At 37.8% G+C, this 22,526-nt stretch overlaps 1 protein-coding gene across 1 annotated transcript in view; it reads right to left on the bottom strand.

Moving 5' to 3' along the window:
• The window catches only part of LOC145662267 (methylosome protein WDR77-like), a 43,328-nt gene extending 29,704 nt beyond the window's left edge, over positions 1-13,624 (bottom strand). The window contains exons 1-2 of the mRNA XM_081727652.1: positions 13,324-13,624; positions 3,818-3,981 (exon numbers count right to left, since the gene is read on the bottom strand). Coding sequence (XP_081583778.1) covers positions 3,818-3,981; positions 13,324-13,531 — 372 coding nt within the window. The 5' untranslated portion in view covers positions 13,532-13,624. The remainder of the gene's footprint in view (positions 1-3,817; positions 3,982-13,323) is intronic.
• Between the last annotated feature and the right edge of the window lie 8,902 nt (positions 13,625-22,526).

The raw sequence follows: 22,526 nt of genomic DNA, 5'->3' as shown, positions 1-22,526 counted from the left end.
TTGCTTAATTATAAACTTGCAACTTGCAACTTGCTTAATTATAAACATAACAAAGGCTTAAATTCTTTACGAGGGCCATTCGGAAAGTAACCTCCGATTGGTTAAAGAAAAGAAACACTAAAGTAAATCAGAAGAATTTATTATATACATCTGAAAACTACTTCTCTGCTCTATTTTTCAACATAATTTCCAAAAACATTCAACCATTTATCATATCCCTGCACTAGCTTAGAAACTCCACCAACATAAAAATCTCCCGTCTGTGACCGCATCCTCCAGGTCCTCATCATCACCAAAGCGCTGAGATCCTGAAAATTTGTGGAAATTTATCGGAAAGCTCCGAGATTGTGAAACGTCGATTTTAACGAATTTTTCCATCAATTTTCTGAACGAGTTCATCAGTGACCACTGATGGCCTGTCACTTCTCTCTTTGTCATTTGTTCGTTCATTCATACACGGTACAAAGTTCCTGATGAATAGCTGCTGCCAAATATTGTTTTGCCGTAAGAAAACATATAATAGTTCGTACCTCGCACTTGGCAGGGTTTTCTATTGCAGCACACATTTTGAGACGCTACAAAAGGGGAACTAGTGATCAGACAGCCTTTACTCCACGGCTGGATGCAGACTGATCTACCGCGCATGTCTGTGCAAAGATGGTAGCGCTGCCCTCAATACTCCAATCGGAAGTTCCTTTCCGAACGCGTCTAACTTCTTACAACGTACGAACCACGCCATAGCCTATCGTTTATGTCAATCATCTACTGCTACTCTAGTCAACTGAGAACTGTATGACTGCTAGTGTCAAGCGACTTATGACTTACCGTGTACTGTGCCAATTCTTAGTTAAGTAAGATGTATCAAAATACGTTGTTGACTTTATAGTTAAAATGAAAACGATCCGCAAGTATTCCTATACGCCTGTGGTTTCGAATTCTACAAAATTCTAACTATAATAATCTTGGGTTTCCACTGTTTCTAAGTCCCTAACATGTCCCTTAATCTATTTTTAATATTTCCTTTTGCCCGATGAAAAAAGACTGGAAGCTTTTGAAATGTGGGTGTGGAGAAGAATGGAGAGAATTAGATGGGTCGAGCGGAAAACGAATGAGAAGGTGTTAGAAATTGTGAGGAAGAAAAGAACAATTTTAGATACTATTAAGAAGAGGAAGAGAAACTGGTTGAGACATTGGCTAAGAACGAACTGTATCATGAGGGACGTCCTAGTGGATATGGTGGCAGGAAAGACAGGGAGAGGGCGAAGGAGATTACAACTAATGGATGATATCAAAACAGAGAAATCGTACGTGAAGATGAAGAGGTTATAGCGGAAGACCGTAGAGCATGGAAGCTTCTCAGCTGCAGCAAGTAATCTGCCAATAATGGCAGAATACCTATTATTATTATTATTAATTTATATCTTCGTTTAAAAAAAAAAAAAAAAAAAAACTTTTAAGTGGTCTCGTGTAGCGCTCTACTACTAACTAGCCACTAACTAGTGTCACTAACGCTCTTGCCTTTGGTGCGAGCAGTCCCAGGTTCGATTCATGGTAGGGGCACTCGGTCGAAAAGGTGTAAGTCCTTTTCCAGGCCAGCTATTCTAAGTGAGGGTTTTTTCATTCACACCAGGTAAATTTCGCGATACTACCTAACTTAAAAGTTTCAGGCCGCTTCCTCACTTCTCCGGGTAATGTGCTCGCCGAGGAACATCATCCCTTATCCGTGACAGACTTAAAACCATAGATGTTGGTAATTCCGAGACATATGTATAACACAGGTAAAAAATTTTCAATATTAACTAGACAAAGTTGAAAATGAAACGAAATCTGTGAGTTTTAACGCCAGTTACGTTTGTTAGGCTAAAGGACACGATGATGATGAGAAATGAATGACACGGTGGAATGAAGAAAGTGGAAGGAAACGGGAGAACCCGAGTAAATCCACGTACATGGTATTTGCCCACCACAAAGCTCAATTGGCGCGAGCTGGGATCGAACCAAGGACTGCAGGCACAGGGCAAGGCTCTACCACTGAGCCATCGCGGCCCCCAACAGAGAAATTTGAATTAGTCCAAGAGTTCTTTTGCTAAATATGACATGATTCGAAATTGTCTTGCGATTTTTTTCATTAATATTGTTTTAAAGAATTGAAGTTATATAACATGTGGATCTACACGTTAATATCAGAGACGGACTACATACCCCAGCGAGAAATGAAAAGGGTTTGTAGAATAACGGTTTACATCTTTGTATTTTCTTGTAAATATCTTTTGTGTATGATATAGTTTTTGAATGTTAAAAGATGGTGACATGTAGTAATGTAATGAACTGTATTAAAATAATAATTTGAATATTTGCTAATGGACGGTGTAGGATACATTTACTAAATTAAAATTAAGTACTAACCTTGCATCTCCCCCCCCCCAAAAAAAGTTACTGATGAAGACAACAGAGAGAACTGAAATCATTTACTATAATTTTTTCCTTCTTTTGTGATACAAGGTTAGTACTTAATTTTAATTTAATAATTTGAATATCCACTACTTGTCTATTAGAGCTAGATCAATACTACTTTATACCGTACATACTCATTTATTTGCCTATTTTTACGAAACGAAGGCAATAACTAAACAATAAAAACTCAAATTCCCATTTCAAATATCCGTGATTTATAGGCTTTTTCCAACAAATACTTTTTGTGATTTTACATGTCAGTGGCAATCTCGTATTAATTTATTCAGTAGCTGAAAACTCACAAATCCACAGTTCAGAATATGTTAGCTTCAAGAATATTAACATTAAAAAAGCGCTAATGTATTCTCTTGGTCAGACGCCGGCTCAAATCTCTTAACGTTTGGCGAAAGCCAATGGCGCGTAAAAGCGACGCTGTCGGCTTTTATTTTCTTTCGTATACAAGTATAACGTGAAACGTTTCTTTTGTGAAATACAACTGGTAGGACGAAGTAAACCCTTCAAACCAACAAGGTGAAAGAATAAAGACGGGTTCAGGTTGACTTGTATATGAAGAAACAATCTTACAATAAATTAATAATGAACTCCTAGATGTAGAATCATGCTTTTCTCCCTTAATTTATTTATTTAGAAACAATTTTCTTTTTTTCATAAACACACACTAACATTCTATTAACAAAAACGTTTTTGAGAGTAAATAATATTTCTTCGAAGCATCGAGTATTAGATAACCTTGCGTAACTTTCATTGGATACGTCAAGAGGTTAGAGCCAGTTTTTTTTTTTTTTTTTTTTTTTTTTAGGCCATAAAAATTATTAAAAATAAACAAAACTTTTGCAAAATTACACGGAACTATGATCTAGGAACATTAAGACTTTTGGAACAGAATCCACAGAAGGAGATTGTGGGTTTCAGTTACATATATTTGGACATAGATTTTACACTTCTTGGTAACTTTAGTTAATATTTTCATTGTAAACAGAAATTAAAATCCACGATGTTAAATCAGAATCACACACAAGCAGTAATTTCAAGAAATATGGTGAACATTTTTGGAATTAAACAAGCATTAAAAAAGGACTAACCGAAGATTACTGCCAGGTAACAGAAATCATTGTCCTGAAGCAAATATATTAACGTGCAGACTTGTGAGTTATTTCTAGTCTTTCAGTTAACAAACTATTTGCTATACCAGATATTGATGAAAGCTGATATATTCAAAATACTAACATTTTGAAATTTTCGTTGGTATCACCTCAACTGCATAATTCGACTCTAAAGTATATTTAAGTGTATAGGATATTAAGCACTCACAAAACTGAAAACACATTGGAGCCACAATTACCTTTTGCTTATCCACGAACTTCCCGTCTGCTACACCGCTCTCGCACTCAACACCAGTGAGACATTTATCTACATCGGGTGCCCCTTCGGGCTCCATGAAGTACCAAATAGAACCGGTCCAATATCGTCCATTGAGATTTGAGCAACCAAGAAGGAGGTAACCCTCTGTGAAAAACAAAATAACAATGCTTACAATAAAATTTAAAAATAATACTTATTTATTAATAAAGGTACTTACCCAAGAAGCATCTAAAATTGACTAACTACGAATATAATGAAATCTTTCAGTTTTTTACGTCCAACGATTATGCTCTTTAGGCTAAGGGAGATGATGATTAAAGCCAAGTGGATGATGATGGAAGAATTGGTGGAATGAAAAGTGGGAGGAGATCGAACCAGGAACCCTTCGGACAGAGGTAAGCGCTCTACCACCGAACCCCCACTAACAACAACGTTTCGGCAAAAATGTATTCCCTTCCTCAGCACACATTCTTTCAGAAAACTATCACTGTCTGTAGAAGTACATCCTAATCTTATTCCGAATGTTACTTCATTTATTTGCAGTAGCCCTCCATAAGATTTCAGTTGTACCTAAATCCTTGTATTTAGATACAAAAGACATTTTAAGGAGGACCACTGGAAGAAAAGTAATAGGTAATAACTGCCATGTAGTTCCACAGATAACATTAGTTTTCTAAATGGATAAGTGCTAAGGAAGGGAATAACTTTTGCCGAAACATTCGCAATTAGTTAATTTTGGGTGTTTTTGGAATAAGCGCACTTTTAATGAATATTGAATAGGTGTCCTATCAAAGCAAGATGGTATTTTAAAATATTACCTCCCTAATAGATTATTTCAAATACAAAATAAACTCAACTTTCTGTATCAATTAGAAGAACACGAAAAATATACACTTTCTTATATTATATCCGTACACTTTCATAAAAACTCGAAACAACAAACCTGGACATAGATGGACTCTCAAACACTACCTCTGGACCCTGATAGGATGGAAACGAAATCTTTAAGTTTTACGTCCCACGTTTATGCCGGCCAGGCTAAAGGAGACGGTGATGATGAGAAATGAATGAAATGGTGGAATGAAGAAAGTGGGAGGAAACGGGAGAAACTCGCGGAAACCCACGCACATGGTGTTTGTTCACGACAAAGCTCACTTGGCACGAACTGGGATCGAACCAGGGACCCCATGCACCAGGAGTGAACGCTCTACCACTGAGCCTCCGCGCCCACTTGATAGAATTGGGTTTTGACAGAAAGATGTTCTTGTCTTCATGAACTATACTGTGATTGAGACTGAACTAGCATTTTTTTTTTTTTTTTTTTTTTGTGCTCAAATTTCTTTACCTCTACTATTTAACACGGATGCATTACTGTATCTATCGTACAATAACTTCTATTCAAAAATAAAATAAGACAAATAAATAAAATAATGTGGCATGTTTTCTTTCAGACTTTAGAGTTAGACCAACTGTTCGTGGTTAAAATTAATCAAGGATAGTAAAGAGGTGGAAGTGGTAAATTGAATCTCAAATAGTGTGAAGAAACTGCTAACGCATCTGCACTTTGTGTATGGTCTTGTGTTAAATTCTCAGTCGGGTATTAGTGTCGAACCAAAATCCAACTCACATAGCTTCAGTGGTCAAACTTGACGTTAAATTCATTCAAATCTTTCAGGATTTATGGTATATATATATATATATATATATATATATATATATATATATATATATATATATATATATATATATATATATATAGTATATACCGAGCGAGTCAAAAGTCCCTTGCCATAGTCCAACTCGGTAACTATTAAAGATATGAAAAAGTAAGAGAGCATTTTGATTGCCAAGTGTGGGTTGTCAATCTAAAATGGCATTTTTGTAATCGGACCAACCGGCTAAGCTCGACACTGGTATAGCACCCAATAATAAAGAAAAATGCAACGTTGCCACGTCAGTAAAGGACAAGATGGAATGAAATAATCTAGAGCGTGAAATATCATGGGCCAAGGAGAATAGAAATGGGAGCAAATTAAAGAACAAAGGAGCAGACCTATTTGCAGGGCCCACGACAGTGGCGTCAGCAGAGGGGTAGGAGAGAGGTGGTATACGAGGAAGACAAATGAAAATAAATCGTGTCGTTTTCTGACAGGTTTACTGTATATGTTAGTAAGAAATGTACATACCTCACGCACGCACGGCACTCGCTTCCAGACACAACAGTCCTCGGCACTATGCCAATAGGTACTCAAATTGGTGTTCCTCCTGTTGATGGCACAAACGGATACGACATCGCACTCGCCGGAGTGTCTGGGGTATTATTGCTCTACACACGTTTTGAATATTCTCCTGCAGCTGTTCCACGGTTCTGGGTCTATACCGATACACAACGGACTTTAGATACCCCCACAAGTAAAAGTTAAATGGCGTGAGGTCAGGTGATCTGGGCGGCCATTCCACGGGACCCCTTCGACCAATCCATTGGCCAGGAAGCATCTCGTTTAGCCATTGTCGCACTGTGCGGCCGTAATGTGGCGGTGCTCCATCGTGCTGGAAATAAAATACACGCCGCGATACCAAAGGCATTTCATCCAGATACGGCTGTAATGTGGTGTGCAGATGATGTAGATACTGGTCTGATGTTAACCTATCGGGCAAAAACACGGACTCTAATATGACGTTACCGTGTATTCCACACCACACATTCACTCGTGGATCGGCTTGATTGTGCGCTTCAACAACTACGTGGGGGTTCTCGCGAGACCAATACGCAGCGTTGTCTGTTGACTGCCGTTGAGGTGGAAAGTAGCCTCATCACTGAATAGAATGTCAGCATCTAGCAGAGGATGTTCGGTTCGTGTCCGATGAAACCACTCACAGAACTGTTCGTCTGTCTGTATCATCCCCATGTAACTGTTGTGCCAAATGTATCTTGTAAGGATGATACCGTTCACGTGATCAAATTCTGGAGACAGACTTCTGAGATATGGACGCCTCTTGTGCAATTTTCCGTGTTGGTTTTTCAGGACTAGCTCCCACCTTTGCAAGCACATCAATAGTCATGTCGCAAGATGTTGCAGTTCGTGGTCGTCCATTACGAGGCCTGTCCGCCACGCTACCTGTGCCTTTAAAGCGTGTCATAAGTATCGAAATGAGTTGGTGGGACAGTGCTACCTGATTGATTTGGATGACGCCTGTGATACTCTGCTGCTGCTTCCCGTTGACTCATTCCAGCTGCATGAAGGAGCACCATTTCAGCTTTTTCTTGCCTTCAATACATTTCACGTCCTCAAAACACACGTGTCACAGGTGAAATCGATAACACAGAACAACTCTCAATTTATCCAGAACGGTCGCACTAGACACCCCACGAACAAATAGCCGCATGGCACAGGTAGTTCCGATTCCTATGTACTAATTCCACCACTGCACTCTGGTGATAACGATCAAACTCACTCAGACAAATTATCTTTGTACGTATAGGTTGCGACCTTGCCAACCTTGTTCATGTGTATTACAGACCACCAGTTAATTGGATTTGCTGATCCGTTGTTTCTTCTTAAGGAAACAACACCGATATACTGCTCTGACAGAGCTTAGTGCGTAGAGTCAATAGCAGCAACGCATAAACCAATGACTAGACCCGAAACACAATTTATATAATCATACTACTACTACTAATAATATAACAATAATATAGAAAAGAAATTTATACAAACAATCACCAGTGATAGACAATTACATGGACAAAAGGAATGATACGATCCAGTCATCCTGACTGCGGTTTTCCATGGTTTTCCGCAATCCCACCATACGAATGCCGGGATGCTACCATCTCTACATTGCCCAGGGCTGCTGCCTTCCCCACTCCTCCTCTTACCTAACAGGGCCACTGTGAACTCGACGTTTGCGGCCCGAACTATTCCCTTAGCCCTTTCCTTCCACACACACTTAAATCAATAAATCAAGGGTAGGACCCGGCTATAGAAACAGGCGATTTCAGTTGGGATATTGGCTTCAGCACGCTTACCTCTAACAGTAAACCTGTCAGAAAACGACACGACTTATTTTCATTTGGTTGTCTTCCTCGTATACCTCCTCTCTCCTACCCCTCCCTCTTATGGTGCTGACACCACTGTCGTGGGCCCTGCAAATAGGTCTGCTCCTTTGTTCTTTAATTTGCTCCCCTTTCTATTCTCCTTGGCCCAGGGTATTTCACGCTCCAGATTATTTCATTCCATTTTGTCATCCACTGACGTGGCAATGTTGCATTTTTCTGTATTATTGGATGCCACACCAGTGTCGAGCTTAAACCGTTGTTCCGATTACGAAAATTCCACCATTTTAGATTCACAACCCATACTTGGCAATCAAAATGCTCTCTTATCATTTTTTCATATCTTCAATAGTTACCGAGTTGGACTATGGCAAGGGACTTGTGACTCGCTCGGTATATATACACTATGTGATTAAAAGTATCCGGACACCTGGCTGAAAATGGCTTTCAAGTTCGTGGCGCCCTCCATCGGTACTGCTGGAATTCAATATGGTGTTGGCCCACCCTTAGCCTTGATGACAGCTTCCACTCTCGCAGGCATACTTTCAATCAGGTGTTGGAAGGTTTCTTGGAGAATGGTAGCCTATTCTACACGGAGTGCTGAACTGAGGAGACGTATCGGTGTAGGTCGGTGGGCTGGCACGAAGTCGGCGTTCCAAAACATCCCAAAGGTGTTCTATAGGATTCAAGTCAGGACTCTGTGCAGGCCAGTCTATTACAGGGATGTTAGGGTCGTGGAACCATTCCGCCACAGGCCGTGCAGTATGAACAGGTGCTCGATCGTGTTGAAAGATGCAATCGCCATCCCCGAATTGCTCTTCAATTGTGGCAAGCAAGAAGGTGCTTAAAACTCAATATAGGCCTGCGCTGTGAGAATGCCATGCAAAACAACAAGGGGTGCATGCACCCTCCAAGAAAAACACGACCAAACCATAACACCACCACCTCCGAATTTTACTGTTGGCACTACACACGGTGACAGATGACGTTCACCGGGCATTCGCCATACTCACACCCTGCCATCGGATCGCCACATTGTGTACCGTGATTCGAAACTCCACACAACGTTTTTCCACTGTTCAATCGTCCAATGTTTACGTTCCTTACACCAAGCGAGGCGTCGTTTGGCATTTACCTGATTGATGTGTGGCTTATGCCGCTTATGAGCAGCTGCTCGACCATGAAGTCCAATTTTTCTCACTTCATGTTTAACTGTCATAGTACTTGGAGTGCATCCTGATGCAGTTTGGAATTTCTGTGTAATGATCTGGATAGATGTCTGCCTATTACACTTTACGACCCTCTTCAACTGTCGGCAGTCTCTGTCAGTCAACAGACGAGGTCGGCCTGTACGTTTCCACTTCACTATCACATCAAATACAGTGGACCTAGGGATGTTTAGGAGTGTGGAAATCTCGCGTACAGACTTCTGACACAAGTGACACCCAATCACCTGACCACGTTCGAAGTCCGTGAGTTCCGCGGAGCGCCCCATTCTGCTTTCTCACGAATGACTACTGAGGTCGCTGATAATGAGTACCTGGTAGGTGGTAGGACAATGCACCTAATATGAAAAAGGTATGTTTTTGGGGGTGTCCGGATACTTTTGATCACATAGTGTATCACATATATAGTGGCGGATCCAGGATATGATCAAGGGAGGGGCTAAGCCATAGTTTGCCGCTTTATCCAGTGCATATCTGAGCGTCAAGGGGGGCTATAGCCCCCTTGGATATATACTAGTTGAATATACCCATGCTTCGCACGGGGGCTGTATTTGGAAGTCAACGCCTGTGGGAGTATCACCATTGATCTCAGCGACCGCGAAAACTATGGAGTTGATACTAATATCGGTCATTTTGGGCTATTTTTTCATGTCTCGGTATCTCCCCCCCCCCTCCCGACTCCGGCCCGCATGCAATTGTAACTGAATTTGCAAGTCATGACTAATGGAAGTGTCACCACTGATTTCAGCGACCGCGAAAACTATGGATTTGACACTAATATCGGTCATTTTGGATTACTTTTATGTCCCGGTAGCTCACCCCCCTCCACCCGGTGACCCCCAGCCCGGAGCCGAATAGCGTGAATTTGGAAGTTAATGCGATCAGAGTTTCACCATTGATTTCAGCGACCGCGAAAACTATGAATTCGACATTAATATCGATAATTTTCTACTACTTTTACATGTCCCGGTAAACGCCTCCCTGGTTCGAATTTTGACAAAAACTTTTAACTTTGGTCTGGAGCCTGGACCAAGGTATTCGTGACTAAAATTTGGTAACTCTCGGTCAATTTGTCTGGTTCCCAAGCCGGTTCCGGTAAACGTTCCCCCCTGAGACCCCCTGGTTCGAAATTTGAAAAGAAAAACGCTTCGTCTTGATCTGGGGACTGGACCAAGGAACCCCTGATCAAAGTTTGGTAACCCTCGGACCACTCGCCTGGTCCCCAGGCCGCACACAGACAGACAGACAAACACACAAACTCTGTATTTTATTTATATTAGATATAGATAACACCATACGTGTGTAATGTTTTAAAACACTAATTTAACATCTATTACTGCTAGTTATTATTATTATTATTGTTTTTTTTTTTTTTTTTTTTTTTTTTGTTAGATTTTTTGTTCGGACATGCGAATGGTATCGTTGGAAAGGAGGACTCCGCTTCACTTCTGAACAGGACGCTGGATGGCATTAGAATTTCCCCAAACTCGTTTCGTGGCTCCGGTACAGAGTACCAGTACCTTGTTTTTGTCTAAATTGTGATAAAGGTAGAAAACAACGAGCCCTGCGAGGCTTTTAATACATTCCGCTCCCTCAGCTATACTTTGCAAAGTAACACTGGAGATCTCATACGTGGGGAAGAAACTAAAAGATACCCCGGGACGCGAAACTGAAGATCTTATCTAATCTAACTTGTAAACATAAAATACAGCATTTGCACACGGTGCAGAAATACCTCGCAGGTGGAAAATAGGGCACTACTTGAGCATACGGTTCTACGAAATTTTGACAGATTTCTCAATTTCCAGGTTAGGTTAGTGCTCTCAGGTTTGTTAGGTTACATTTTCGGGTTGGTCTACGAAATTTTGACAGATTTCTCACATTTCTTGGTTAGAGAAATGTTTCTCTAATTTCATTCTTATATTCTACCTCCCTCCGCTTCAGTGAATAGTTACACATACAATACTTTCACCACCATTCAAAATTCATTTCAATATTGTGCACAGACAGAAATTACTCCAAACTCTCATTCGCCAAGCCTTTACTTTGACTCGGACAGTGACTTTAATCGGTTCTTATACCTTCAGTCACTTCCTGGAACTGTTTGTGCCTTAGTCCCTTGTTGGAACTGTTCTTGCCTTTGGTGAGACATCCTTAGTTGAAAGGGGTTAACTTCCGCAGATGATAGCCCCAAAGTACAAGGACAAAACAACGTGCCCTGCGGGGCTTTAACCCGCATTCACTTGCTAACGCCCGCTCGGTAACTCGGCTGACTTAAATAACAAACTTTGGTACAGAAAGAGGGACCAGTAATCTAGAACTTTGCACATCCAATCCGGGGCCGCCATCTGTTGGAAGTTTAGCAGTTGAAAGATAGATAGGTGGTAGTTCATTTTTTTTTCTCTCCGTACAGTAGGTGTCTCCGTACGGTAGTCTGCCACTGTGATGTCGCATGTTCTGTCTGCTTGTAATAAGTGTGTGTGTGTGTGTGTGCTGGTGGAATGCGGGAAGCGCGTAATTGAATTTTCGTTTAATGGCGACTATAGTTAGCAAATGCAATTGAGAAACCGTTTAATGAATGTGATACAAAGAATTTGAACTTGTCGTCTTTAAATAACTTTGTATTAGATTCAGATATTGTTATCGCTTTGGAGCATTGTGTGGTTTATTTCAGTAGTGATTATGAGTTTATTATTGATGAGTGTTCTGGTATGGCGAAAACGTTAAGGAACTGTCTCCAATTGGTTAACGTTTTGTCGGGAGGTCTGCTTAGAAACTCCAATTAAAGAATCAGGTAGTTTAATAGGTGAGGGCGGTTTGCATGTAGAGGTCGACGATCATGCTGGGTCTCTATATCATTAGCGGTGAGTGTCTTTTATTTGTTAACTGATATTATTTTTATTCTTGATCCGTGCATTTCAAAAGAAAAAAATACGAAATGTGTTTTTAAAGAGTTTATTGTATCCACCTATTTATTAGGGGTGTTTTGGGGCCGGTAGCCCCCCATGTACCCCTGAATACAAGCTGTCCAAATTTTACATTTTTCTTTTTGAAATTTTAGCTGAGAATTAAATATGGTTGTTGAAGATTATAGACAGTTTGAATTAGGTTCGTTTAAAAACTGGTTTTAACTTCACTTAAAGTATGTTAGTTTTAATTGTGGCTGTTTTTGATCCACATATTGGACGACTTGTGAATTGCGGTTGTTTAAGAATAGATTTATGTGTACCGGTTTCCAGAGTAGTTTGGAAAGCAGTTTCCAAAATGTTTCTATCCTCCGGAGTAGTCTAGGAGTGAAAAATGAAATCTTTGAGTTTTACGTCCCACAGTTATGCCGGTTAGACTAAAGGAGACGGTGATGATGAGTAATGAATGAAATGGTGGAATGAAGAAAGTGGGAGGAAACGGAAGAACCCCGAGAAAACCCACGCACACGGTATTTGTCCACCACAAAGTTCACTTTAGTCTAGGAGTGAGTTCTGGGGGAGAGTAACAGGTTGTCTGTTCCGAGGAACTGGTTTCTAGACTGCTAGGATGAATGGAATCGTTCTTGGAAAATGTTTCCTAAACTGCTCCGGGAACCAGGTCAGTTGAATCGGTTGCAGTCACTGTCCGAGTCATAGTAAAGACTTGCCTCCCATTCCTTCACGAGAAATGCGTCACATAGTATTTACCTATAAATTTTCTATTTGTTAGAAGAGTCTACTCGGAGCTGAAAATAGTATCTAATACGGTCATCTTTCATACGTATTCTTTACTTTTACTTTGTAATAACTGTACACTAGTAGCCCTATAGTTTTAAACAAATACAGCTATATAACTGTATAACGTACTATTCAATTCTGCCGTTTACAGAAATTGGTTTCTATACGTCTTTTCATGCAGAATATTGGGAGCACAGTGGTTCAGTGCTAGAGGTGCGTGAGGTTACTGGTTCGAGCCCCGACCAATTTTATGGACATCGTGTCCGTGTGTTTTCTTGTGTATTCACTTCCTTCCTGCATTATCATTCCACCATTTTTTGAATCATCATCCCCTTTCTTCAATCACCCATCTCCCTTAGCCTAACGGAATTAACGTGAGACGTTAAATTGGATTTCATTTTCTTTCATGCAGAGTATTTAAATGTTGTAAATCTAGTATAACTGAACTTAACAAGGAGGTGTTTAGTCTTCAACCAATAGAACAAAATGCAAATATTACCTTCACAAAAATCAAGGAAGTCCAAGTGTTTCTCAATTTGGCCAGGTACAGCAGCAGGCTGGTAATTGCGGTAAGCTTCAGCTACACGATTTGGTTCTGATCCAATGTCTATTTGTCCTTGTTTATTTGAATCTGTTATTTTTTCACCATATTCGTTTCCTTTATCAGTAGTATCCATTTCCAAGTAGTCCTCTGTTTTCAAAGGCATTTAGTGCTAAATACAGATAGAGTACACACTAGTATGCACAAAACACGTTAACGCTGTCTGTGTATTCAACTTGCAATCGCGAATTGATTGTCATTTGTATTAGTATGACATTCAATGTTGCCAGTATCTTTAACAGACAATATCCCAAATTGCGGGGGTTCGTCCTAACGAAGTGTCGTTTGCAGTTCAAGCGACTCAGTTTTCAACGAGTGCCCCCGCAAAAGTCAGCACAAACTTAGCACCATGGGCGCCACTACGTGGGTGCTCCCGGGCTCCAGCACGCACACAAATAAGCTTGTGGTTGCGCCGCACCCACAAGATTTTTAGTTTGATTGAAACAAAATAAAATAAATATTTCTCACTTGCTATTATCAGTAATAATAATAATAATAATAATAATAATAATAATAATAATAATAATAATAATAATAATAATAATAATAATAATAATAATAATAAGAAAGACATTGAGATGGAAGTTAAAATTTCTAACCTCTATAACCCACATTGTTGTTTGTTTCAAATGTGTTTGCGCAAAGGCAACCAAGCAACACATTGCCCCTTTCTTTGCCTGTCTCTAGCCTAGTCGAAGGCAGTCCCCACAATAATAATATATATATAATTTTAAATGGAACTATATTGCGAATAGAATCGAGCACAGCTCTTTATGATACTGTTCATAAAAGATTTTAACTAACAGAAATGAATCAAAAAATATCGACACTCCCCTGAAAACATATAGCACATCCCACCATTGATATACACCCACACAAATTTTGGAAAGTCGGCGCCGTTGCTTAGCACATTGTTTTGAAACAATTTTGAATCTTGAGATATATTTTACGTAATGTTGATTTTCACTTAAACCAGAACCGTCACCCAAGTTTTCATTAGCATGATGATTTTTGGTAAGAAAGACGAGTTGTGATTCTTGCACAAATATCACAACTGAAAAAAGCAATTTGAAATATTTAAATAAAGAAGTTTGGCAAAGTTTTGCGTACAGTTTTACTATACGGATCCACACAGAAATTCATTTAAAACGTACTTCTTTCTCTCTGCTTTCACTTTACCTTCAGCAATCACTTTTGAGGTGTGTTCTTGCATTTCCGGTGCAGAACTTTAACGTTTTCTGCAAAACACCAACCAACTTGTGCTGAGTAACCATTAAAAAGCACTAATGTCATCTTAACTAAACATAGCAGATCGAGCGATAGTGAGCGAGGGTGGTTAGAAGCCCCACAGGGCTTGTTGTTTTCCACCTTTTTCACAATTTACACAAAAACAAGGTAGCCACTAAAAAATATACTTGTTAAAGTCATTTGCTCCTTGCATTCCTCGCACGTTACATTCTCCTTTATTAATTTGCACTCTTGTAGGAATTTTCGTGCAGTTTTACTATATGGATCCGTATAGTAAAACTGCACGTTTAGATTAATATAGATTTTAATTTGGCTATCAAGCCAGGACCCCATTTTATTTCATTTATTATCTATTCCAGTTGATAGCACAAATGGAAATTTGAACGTCACAATCTAGCAGAAACGTATCATAAACGATCATTTTTCGATTACAATTATTAGAGTGGCTATTTTGTCTTGACATGCGTCGGAAAGTACCTATAGCAGCCATCTATAGAGAAAATTACAACTATATGAAGTGCAATTATATATTTTAGAAAAAAAACTAGAATAATACAAACAAGATTTTGTATTTGCTTGGCCTCAGTTAAAGATCGAACTGATTTCTACGTATATATGCTTAACTATTCTACAGTAATCGTGGAACATTAAAGTGAAAGATTTCATTTTGCTTATTAAAAGACTGACGTTTTATTTATATTTTCATATTATATGTATTATCAACACTATCGAGTTTTATATATATATATATATATATATATATATATATATATATATATATATATATATATATATATATATATATATAATTCCACGTTATGTTTCCAAGGCTAAGGGGGACGGTGCTTAGGAATGGAATAAGATGGGTTAGGAACTGCATAAGATTTGTCCTGGTGATCCATATCATTCACCCCCGAAATCCCGATTTACCCGTAAATTATTTTGTCTAATTTTGGGGATGATTTTACATATTTTAATATAATTTATTATTATATTGAATATGTATCTCCCCAAAATCTTTGAACTCTTTCTGCAAAAATTTCTTCTACGTGGTTGAGAAGAATGATAATAAGGAATGGAGAAGTTGAGAGGAAACGGGAGAACCCACGCTCAAAGTTTTTGTCCACATGTTTTATCTTGGCACGCTTCCCGGCTAAAGGACGGATCTGTCTGCAACACGTTATTGCTACGCCGTGGTTAAGTTGAGAGTTACAATAGGTTAGGAAGAACAACGAGCCATACTACTCACAAATCACTGTAACACACTTTTTGCGTATGGCAACTAAGGGCTTCAACAACCCGCCAAATAGCAATGACCTCATTTGATGGGCTAGCTGACAACTAACGTCACCTACACGATAACAAACAATAAGACGTCTATTGGATTAAAACATTCACGTGTGTGATAGCAGAAAATACTTTAAAGGCCAACCTACCCTAACAGCACAAGATGTGCTAGGCATGTGCCATTTAGGTGTCCCAGCTACTTTTTAGGTACCCGACACTTGGCACATATGATATTCATGTGCTAAGTATGTACTTCAGCTACTTACAGTTTTAGGTACGTTTTACACCTAATTGATATTTGCATTTATGTACCACGAATATAGCATTTATATACCTGGCTCAGTTTTGCACTGTAACAGTAATTTGTTTTTATGTCGTCACTTGGGATATATATCTGTCATGTTCTAGGTACATCCTTTAGGTACATACTGTTTCAGATACCCTAACAGCACAAGATGTGCTAGGCATGCGCCATTTAGATGTTCTAAATTCATCTCCAACATTTGATGCATTTGTTGCTTCTTTTTCTAAGCGATTGTGTACTAGAAGCAACAAACGCATCAACTTTATTAGATGGCAACTCTCACCGATCATTTGAAAGTGAATATGGAAGAACCACGAAATAAAGTAAATAGACACTTGTCATTTTGTTATAAAATTGCATGGCGAGCAGATTTTATCTGATTCCAAACGGTTATCGTCGAATATACGCGGTTAAAGGAGCACTCTGATTAGCCAAATTCAAAAGACCTCAACAATTTATCCCTTTACAAGCGACATCTCTTCATAGCCTCCGTAGTCAAGTCGGAAGAGCACGCGGCTAATAATCTAAAGATTGGTGGATTCGCGCCCACCATGGGGTACATTCTTTTTTACTTGTTTAAAGTGTTGTTTAGACTCACCTTAATGTAAACACATTACACATATAGGCGATTTAACATAGTTTGGGGGAGTAATTTTGTGGTTCATTGAGGCTTACAGCATGGGGAACATACCTAGAACATACGTGTCAGGCATGTGCCTAGAGGCGGACATATAGACTGTGACTATCACTTGACATCCATGTGATTTCTTTCTCAGAGGTACATAAGGCACATACTGGACACATTCCCATATACCTGAAGAAACAAGATAGACATATGCCTGCTATGTAATTGTTCTGTTAGGGAAATGCATTGGCGGGAAGTATGCCAAAATAAAACAAACGTAATCTAACTCCTCTTAAATTTCGATGTTTAACCATCTTTCGTTCCCTTGAATGATCAAAAATCCAAAATTTGTCAAAAATCCAAAATTTGGAAGGATACTTATTTTTCGTAAATTTTTGTGGGCAAAAAGGTCAAGGTTGAATATTGATTGGTTGGGCTTCGTTCTGAATCTATACTATAGGGTACTGTTCTCCATCCCAAGGAATGTGAATAATTCTTAAACTTTAAAGATAAAACCAGGCCCGACACGCGCCACAGAGGTTTGGGAGGACCATGAATAAGTTAGGGGGTCCAAGTCATTAAAAAATCTGGTACAAATATCTAAATTGTGTTTTTTTGTATTAATAATAGCATTTTGTATTGAGGTCTGGAGAAGCTACGAAAAGTTTAGGGTGGCAGGCCCCCTAGCCCTCCTCTAGTTGCGGACCTGGGCAAAACACATAGCATATTTCGTGAAAATCGGAATAGGTTTATGGTACTTTTTCTATGTTAAGGGATGCATTGATTTAATTATTCTTGACCAATTTCAGTCACAAGAAGTGCAGATGATTGGAAACACACAAAGCAAACACATATCAATTTTAATAAAAATCGGATGGAGTTATTATTATTATTATTATTATTATTATTATTATTATTATTATTATTATTATTGATAATGTACTTTAGTGTACCCGAATGGTTACAACATGTAGCATACATTCACCTCTGATTAATTTGAACATCTTGTTAAACCTGTTTAGTAGTCCTTTTCGTATTATGTATGATGACCACCTGGAAACTTTTCAATCTGAGAGTAACCTTTACTTCCAGGCGTTAAAAATTGCTATTAAGCTGATTTAATTATCAGTTTGCTTTGGGACACCTGAGACGTCTTGAATATTCCAGAATTAGTTGTGGAGCGTGAAGATAGATCGTGCCCCTGTCTATGGACATCTCTATAATATTCTAGGTTGCTTCTAGGAGTTAGATCAGTCTCCTTGATGTGAGCTATATCAATTCAGAAACCACAATTTATATAACGGTATAATTAAAAGATTATATCGTCCACAAAACTATAAAACAAGTAGCTAAGTGTTGTTTTTATATTGTGAAACTTCAGGAAACTTCCGAACTAAAGGGATTCAGTATTGTAGTCAGAAGTGATCACTTCCAGTTTTAATAACCAAATAGGGATAAAAAGGGAGGGACGGTGAAGCACTTTTAAGCATTGAATCAATATTAAAAAACAATTTTTTCATTGTATTTTACCTCTTTTACTTTATGAAGATCTAATATTAAAACGGAAAGTAGCATATCTGTCCAACATCTGGTTTCCCAATCAGTAGCGTACGCAGAATTTCATTCAAATACTCAATGAAAATAAACAAGAAAATGTAGAACGATATATCAAATAGTCCTATACAGGTCATGAATGCTATAATATTTTTACACAAGCCGAAGATGATAATGATGCAAACATTAAATTCATATTCCAATGTACCACTTGCTTCTGTGTACAAACAATGTCATATGCTCTTGTTTGTAAACATCACTACATGTATTTACGTTGGAATACTACATCACGTGGAATTACTACAAGAAGCAGAGGACAGACTACCAACATCTCCTGCAAGTCACATGATCACAGGACAACAGCAGCGCCACCGCCGCTTTGGAACGCCTATATATTGGACAGCAACCAGTAGACCGGCGCCAGTCTTCTGGTTTCCCTCCTCTTGCTTGCCTGGAGCACTAGGAGAACCCTACCTCAAAGCTTCTAATCTGCTTCGGGACTCTTGGCTATTCCTTTCCTCCTGGCTTAGCCTGCCTCGGGGCTCTGTCGGGATTCCAACCTCAATTGCTTAGCCTGCTTCGGGGCTGTGTAGAGATCCTGTTCACGACCGCACGGCCTTGGGCTACCTAATTTCTACCTTACAAATAGGGGAAAGTGTACCATAGTATTTCTGTAAATACTGTTGCTATTTCGAGAATTTTATAAATAAACCGGTAGTGATAGTCGATTCTGGACTTTGATTTTATTTACCTAGCTCTACCTACCAGAAATTCTACAATATTGTATATTATATATAACAGTTGAGAATAAAAAAACTATTTAAAAATGAATGACAGCAACTACTATCAATTGAATGTAGTCAATTAGGATAGAGTTGTTCATTTTCAATTCAAACAAATATTAACTGGAATGCAGTTAAGGAAATCATTCTTCACTTACAATCAACAGGAATAAATTTATATAAAAAGAGTAAACTATAGTAGTGTAAAAATAAGGATTCTGGACCACTGAGCACACACCCATTTCATCAACCCCGACTGATGCAGAGAACGAATTTCCCAGTGCCGCCTGATACGCGATGTCGGACGACCCAGATACGAGTGAAGAAATTGAGTCCTCTGTTACAGGTGTGTATTCGTTCTCTTTTACAGCCCATTTTAGGGGGTGTATTTGTTCTCTTTTGCGACCTTTTTTTTTTCCAAATCCTGTATAACATGTTACACGTATCGCCCAGCCATAGAAAATCGTATACCCCGTAGAACTCCTTCTCCTTTATGACGCCATTTCAGGGGTGTATTTATTCTCTTTTATGACCCCTTTTTCACCCCTTATATAACAAAGCAGAGATTACACAAGAAAGGCTACAAGCATAGCAGACACTAATGGGGTGTATTCGTTCTCTTTTACGACTACTTTTATTTAAAATAGCAGAGACTACGAAAGCAACACCTCTATCTAACATAAAAAGTATGGATTTTGTAACTTTTATAACTTTTGTACTATTCAAATAAACGTATATATATATATATATATATATATATATATATATATATATATATATATATATATATATATATATATATATATATATATTCAATAAATAGGAATTCGCTCAAGGTAATATTTCCTTTTTATTTGTGTGTGTGTGAATGCTTATGGAGTCATCAGCTTGCAGTCGCATATACGCAAGTGTGTGTACAAAAATAAATACGATTAAACCTGAATTTCCGAACCACTGAGGTTACTTATGTCCTATCACTTATTTTATTTTAACACTGCTAATTTGTGCTTGAACAGGACACGAGCTCTGAACCAGGTTGTTATCCACTGTTTCTTTAGGGACTACTCTGGAAGCCAGTACCCTAGGGAGACGGTAGGCAGCAATTTCAATTTTGTAGTGCGTTTAGCTAGCTTGGAATTTTGTATTATTTAAATAAAAGAAATGCCATTTTAACTAACTGAGAATTTTATATCCTTTGTACAATTCAAATAAAGGAAGGAATAAATTTGAGTGGCCTATTCAATTTTGTACCAACCATTAAAATATTATTTAAAATAAGCGAAGAAACGACATTTATACCTTCTGTACCATTCAAATAAGCGAAAGAATAAATGTGAGTGGTCTATTTAGTTTGGTATTAACCAGAAAAGGCGAAGAGGAACTATTTTAACTAGCTCCGAATTTGATACTTTTTGTGCTATTCAAATAAACGAAGGAATAAATTTGGGTGGCTTATTTACTTTTGTATCAACCAGAAAAATAAGCGACGATGCTCAATTTTAACTAGCTCCGAATTTTTATATCATTTGGGATATTCAAACAAACGAAGGAATAAATTTGGGTAGCAAATTTAGTTTTGTACCAACTAGAAAAAGCGAAAAAGGTCTATTTTAACAAGTTGATGATTTTATATCTTATGTACTATTCAAATAAACAAAGGAATAAATTTGAATGGAGTATTTAATTTTGTACCAACCAGAAAAAAGCGAAAAAGGTTTATTTTAACGAGCTTAGAATTTCTGTACTTCTTTGTACTATTCAAATAAACGAAGGAATAAATTTGAGTGGTCTATTTTTGAATCAACCAGAAAAAGCGAGGAAGCTCCATTTTAACTGACTGAGAATTTTTTACCTTTATGTGCTGTTCAAATAAACGAAGAAATAAATTTCTGTGGCCTATTTAATTTTGTACAAACTAGAAGAAAGTGAAGAGGGCCCATTTTAACTAGCTCAGAATTTCTGTACCTTTTTGTGCTATTCAAATAAACGACGAAATAATTTTGGTGCCTTTTTTACCTTTGAACCAACCAGAAAAATAAGTGACGAAGGACTATTTTAGTTAGCTCATTATTTTATTCCATTTTGTGCTATGCAAATAATTAAAGAAATAAATTTGAGTGTCCTATTTATTTTCCTACCAATGAGAAAAAAGTAAAGAATTTCCATTTTAACTAGCTCAGTATTTCTGTACCATCTTGTGCTATTCAAATAAACGAAGGAATAAATTTGGGTGGTTTATTTACTTTTCTACTAACCAGAAAAATAAGCGAAGAATGTCCATTTTAGCTAGCTCAGAATTTCTGTACCTTTTTGTACTATTCAAATAAACGACACGATAAATTTGGATGAACTATTTTATTTTTGTACCAACCAGAAAAATAAGCGACGAAGGGCCATTTTAGTTAACTCAGTATTTTATACCATTTTTACTACGCAAATAAATGAAGGAATAAATTTGAGTGTCCTATTTACTTTTGTAGCAAACAGAAAAAAAGCAAATGTCCATTTTAACTGAGAATTTTCTACCTTTTGTACTTTTCAAATAAACGAAGGAATAAATTTAAATGGCTTATTTTCTTTTGTATCAACCAGAAAAGTAAGCGAAGAAATGCCATTTTAACTAGCTCAGAATTTCTGTAGTTTTTTGTAGTATTCAAATAAACGATTAAATAAGTTCGGGTGGACTATTTTATTTTTGTACCAACCAGAAAAATAATCTGCGAATGAACATTTTAGTTAATTTAGTATTTTATACTATGTAAATAAATGAAGGAATAAATTTGAGTGTCTTATTTATTTTCGTACCAACAAAAAAAGTTAAAAATGTCCATTTTACTAGCTCTATTTCTATACCATTTTGTGTTATTCAAATAAACGAAGAAATAAATTTGTGTGGTTTATTTACTTTTGTACCAACGAGAAAACTAGCAAAGAAATGTCATTTTAACTAACACAGAATTTCTGTACCATTTTGTACTATTCAAATAAACGATTGAGTAAATTTAGGTGGACTATTTAGTTTTGTACCAACCCGAAAATAGTGAAGAATGAATAAATTTGGGTGTCCTATTTACTTTTGTACCAAACAGAGAAAACAAAATGCCATTTTAACTTACAGAATTTTATACCTTTTGTACTATTCAAATAAACGAATGAATAAATTTGAGTGACCTATTTCCTTTTGTACCAAACAGAAAAAAGCAAAGAACACGGAATAGAGCAAAAAAGTATAAAAGTGCTGAGCTAGTTAAAATGGACCTTTTTCATTCTTTTGGGTTTGGTACAAAAATAAAAAGTCCAC

This window comes from Thermobia domestica, chromosome 10 (assembly GCF_964235325.1).
Source record: "Thermobia domestica chromosome 10, izTheDome1.hap1.1, whole genome shotgun sequence".
Lineage (NCBI taxonomy): Eukaryota > Metazoa > Arthropoda > Insecta > Zygentoma > Lepismatidae > Thermobia > Thermobia domestica.
Note: the sequence above shows the minus strand (reverse complement) of the source record. Positions and strands in the feature narration are given on the sequence as shown.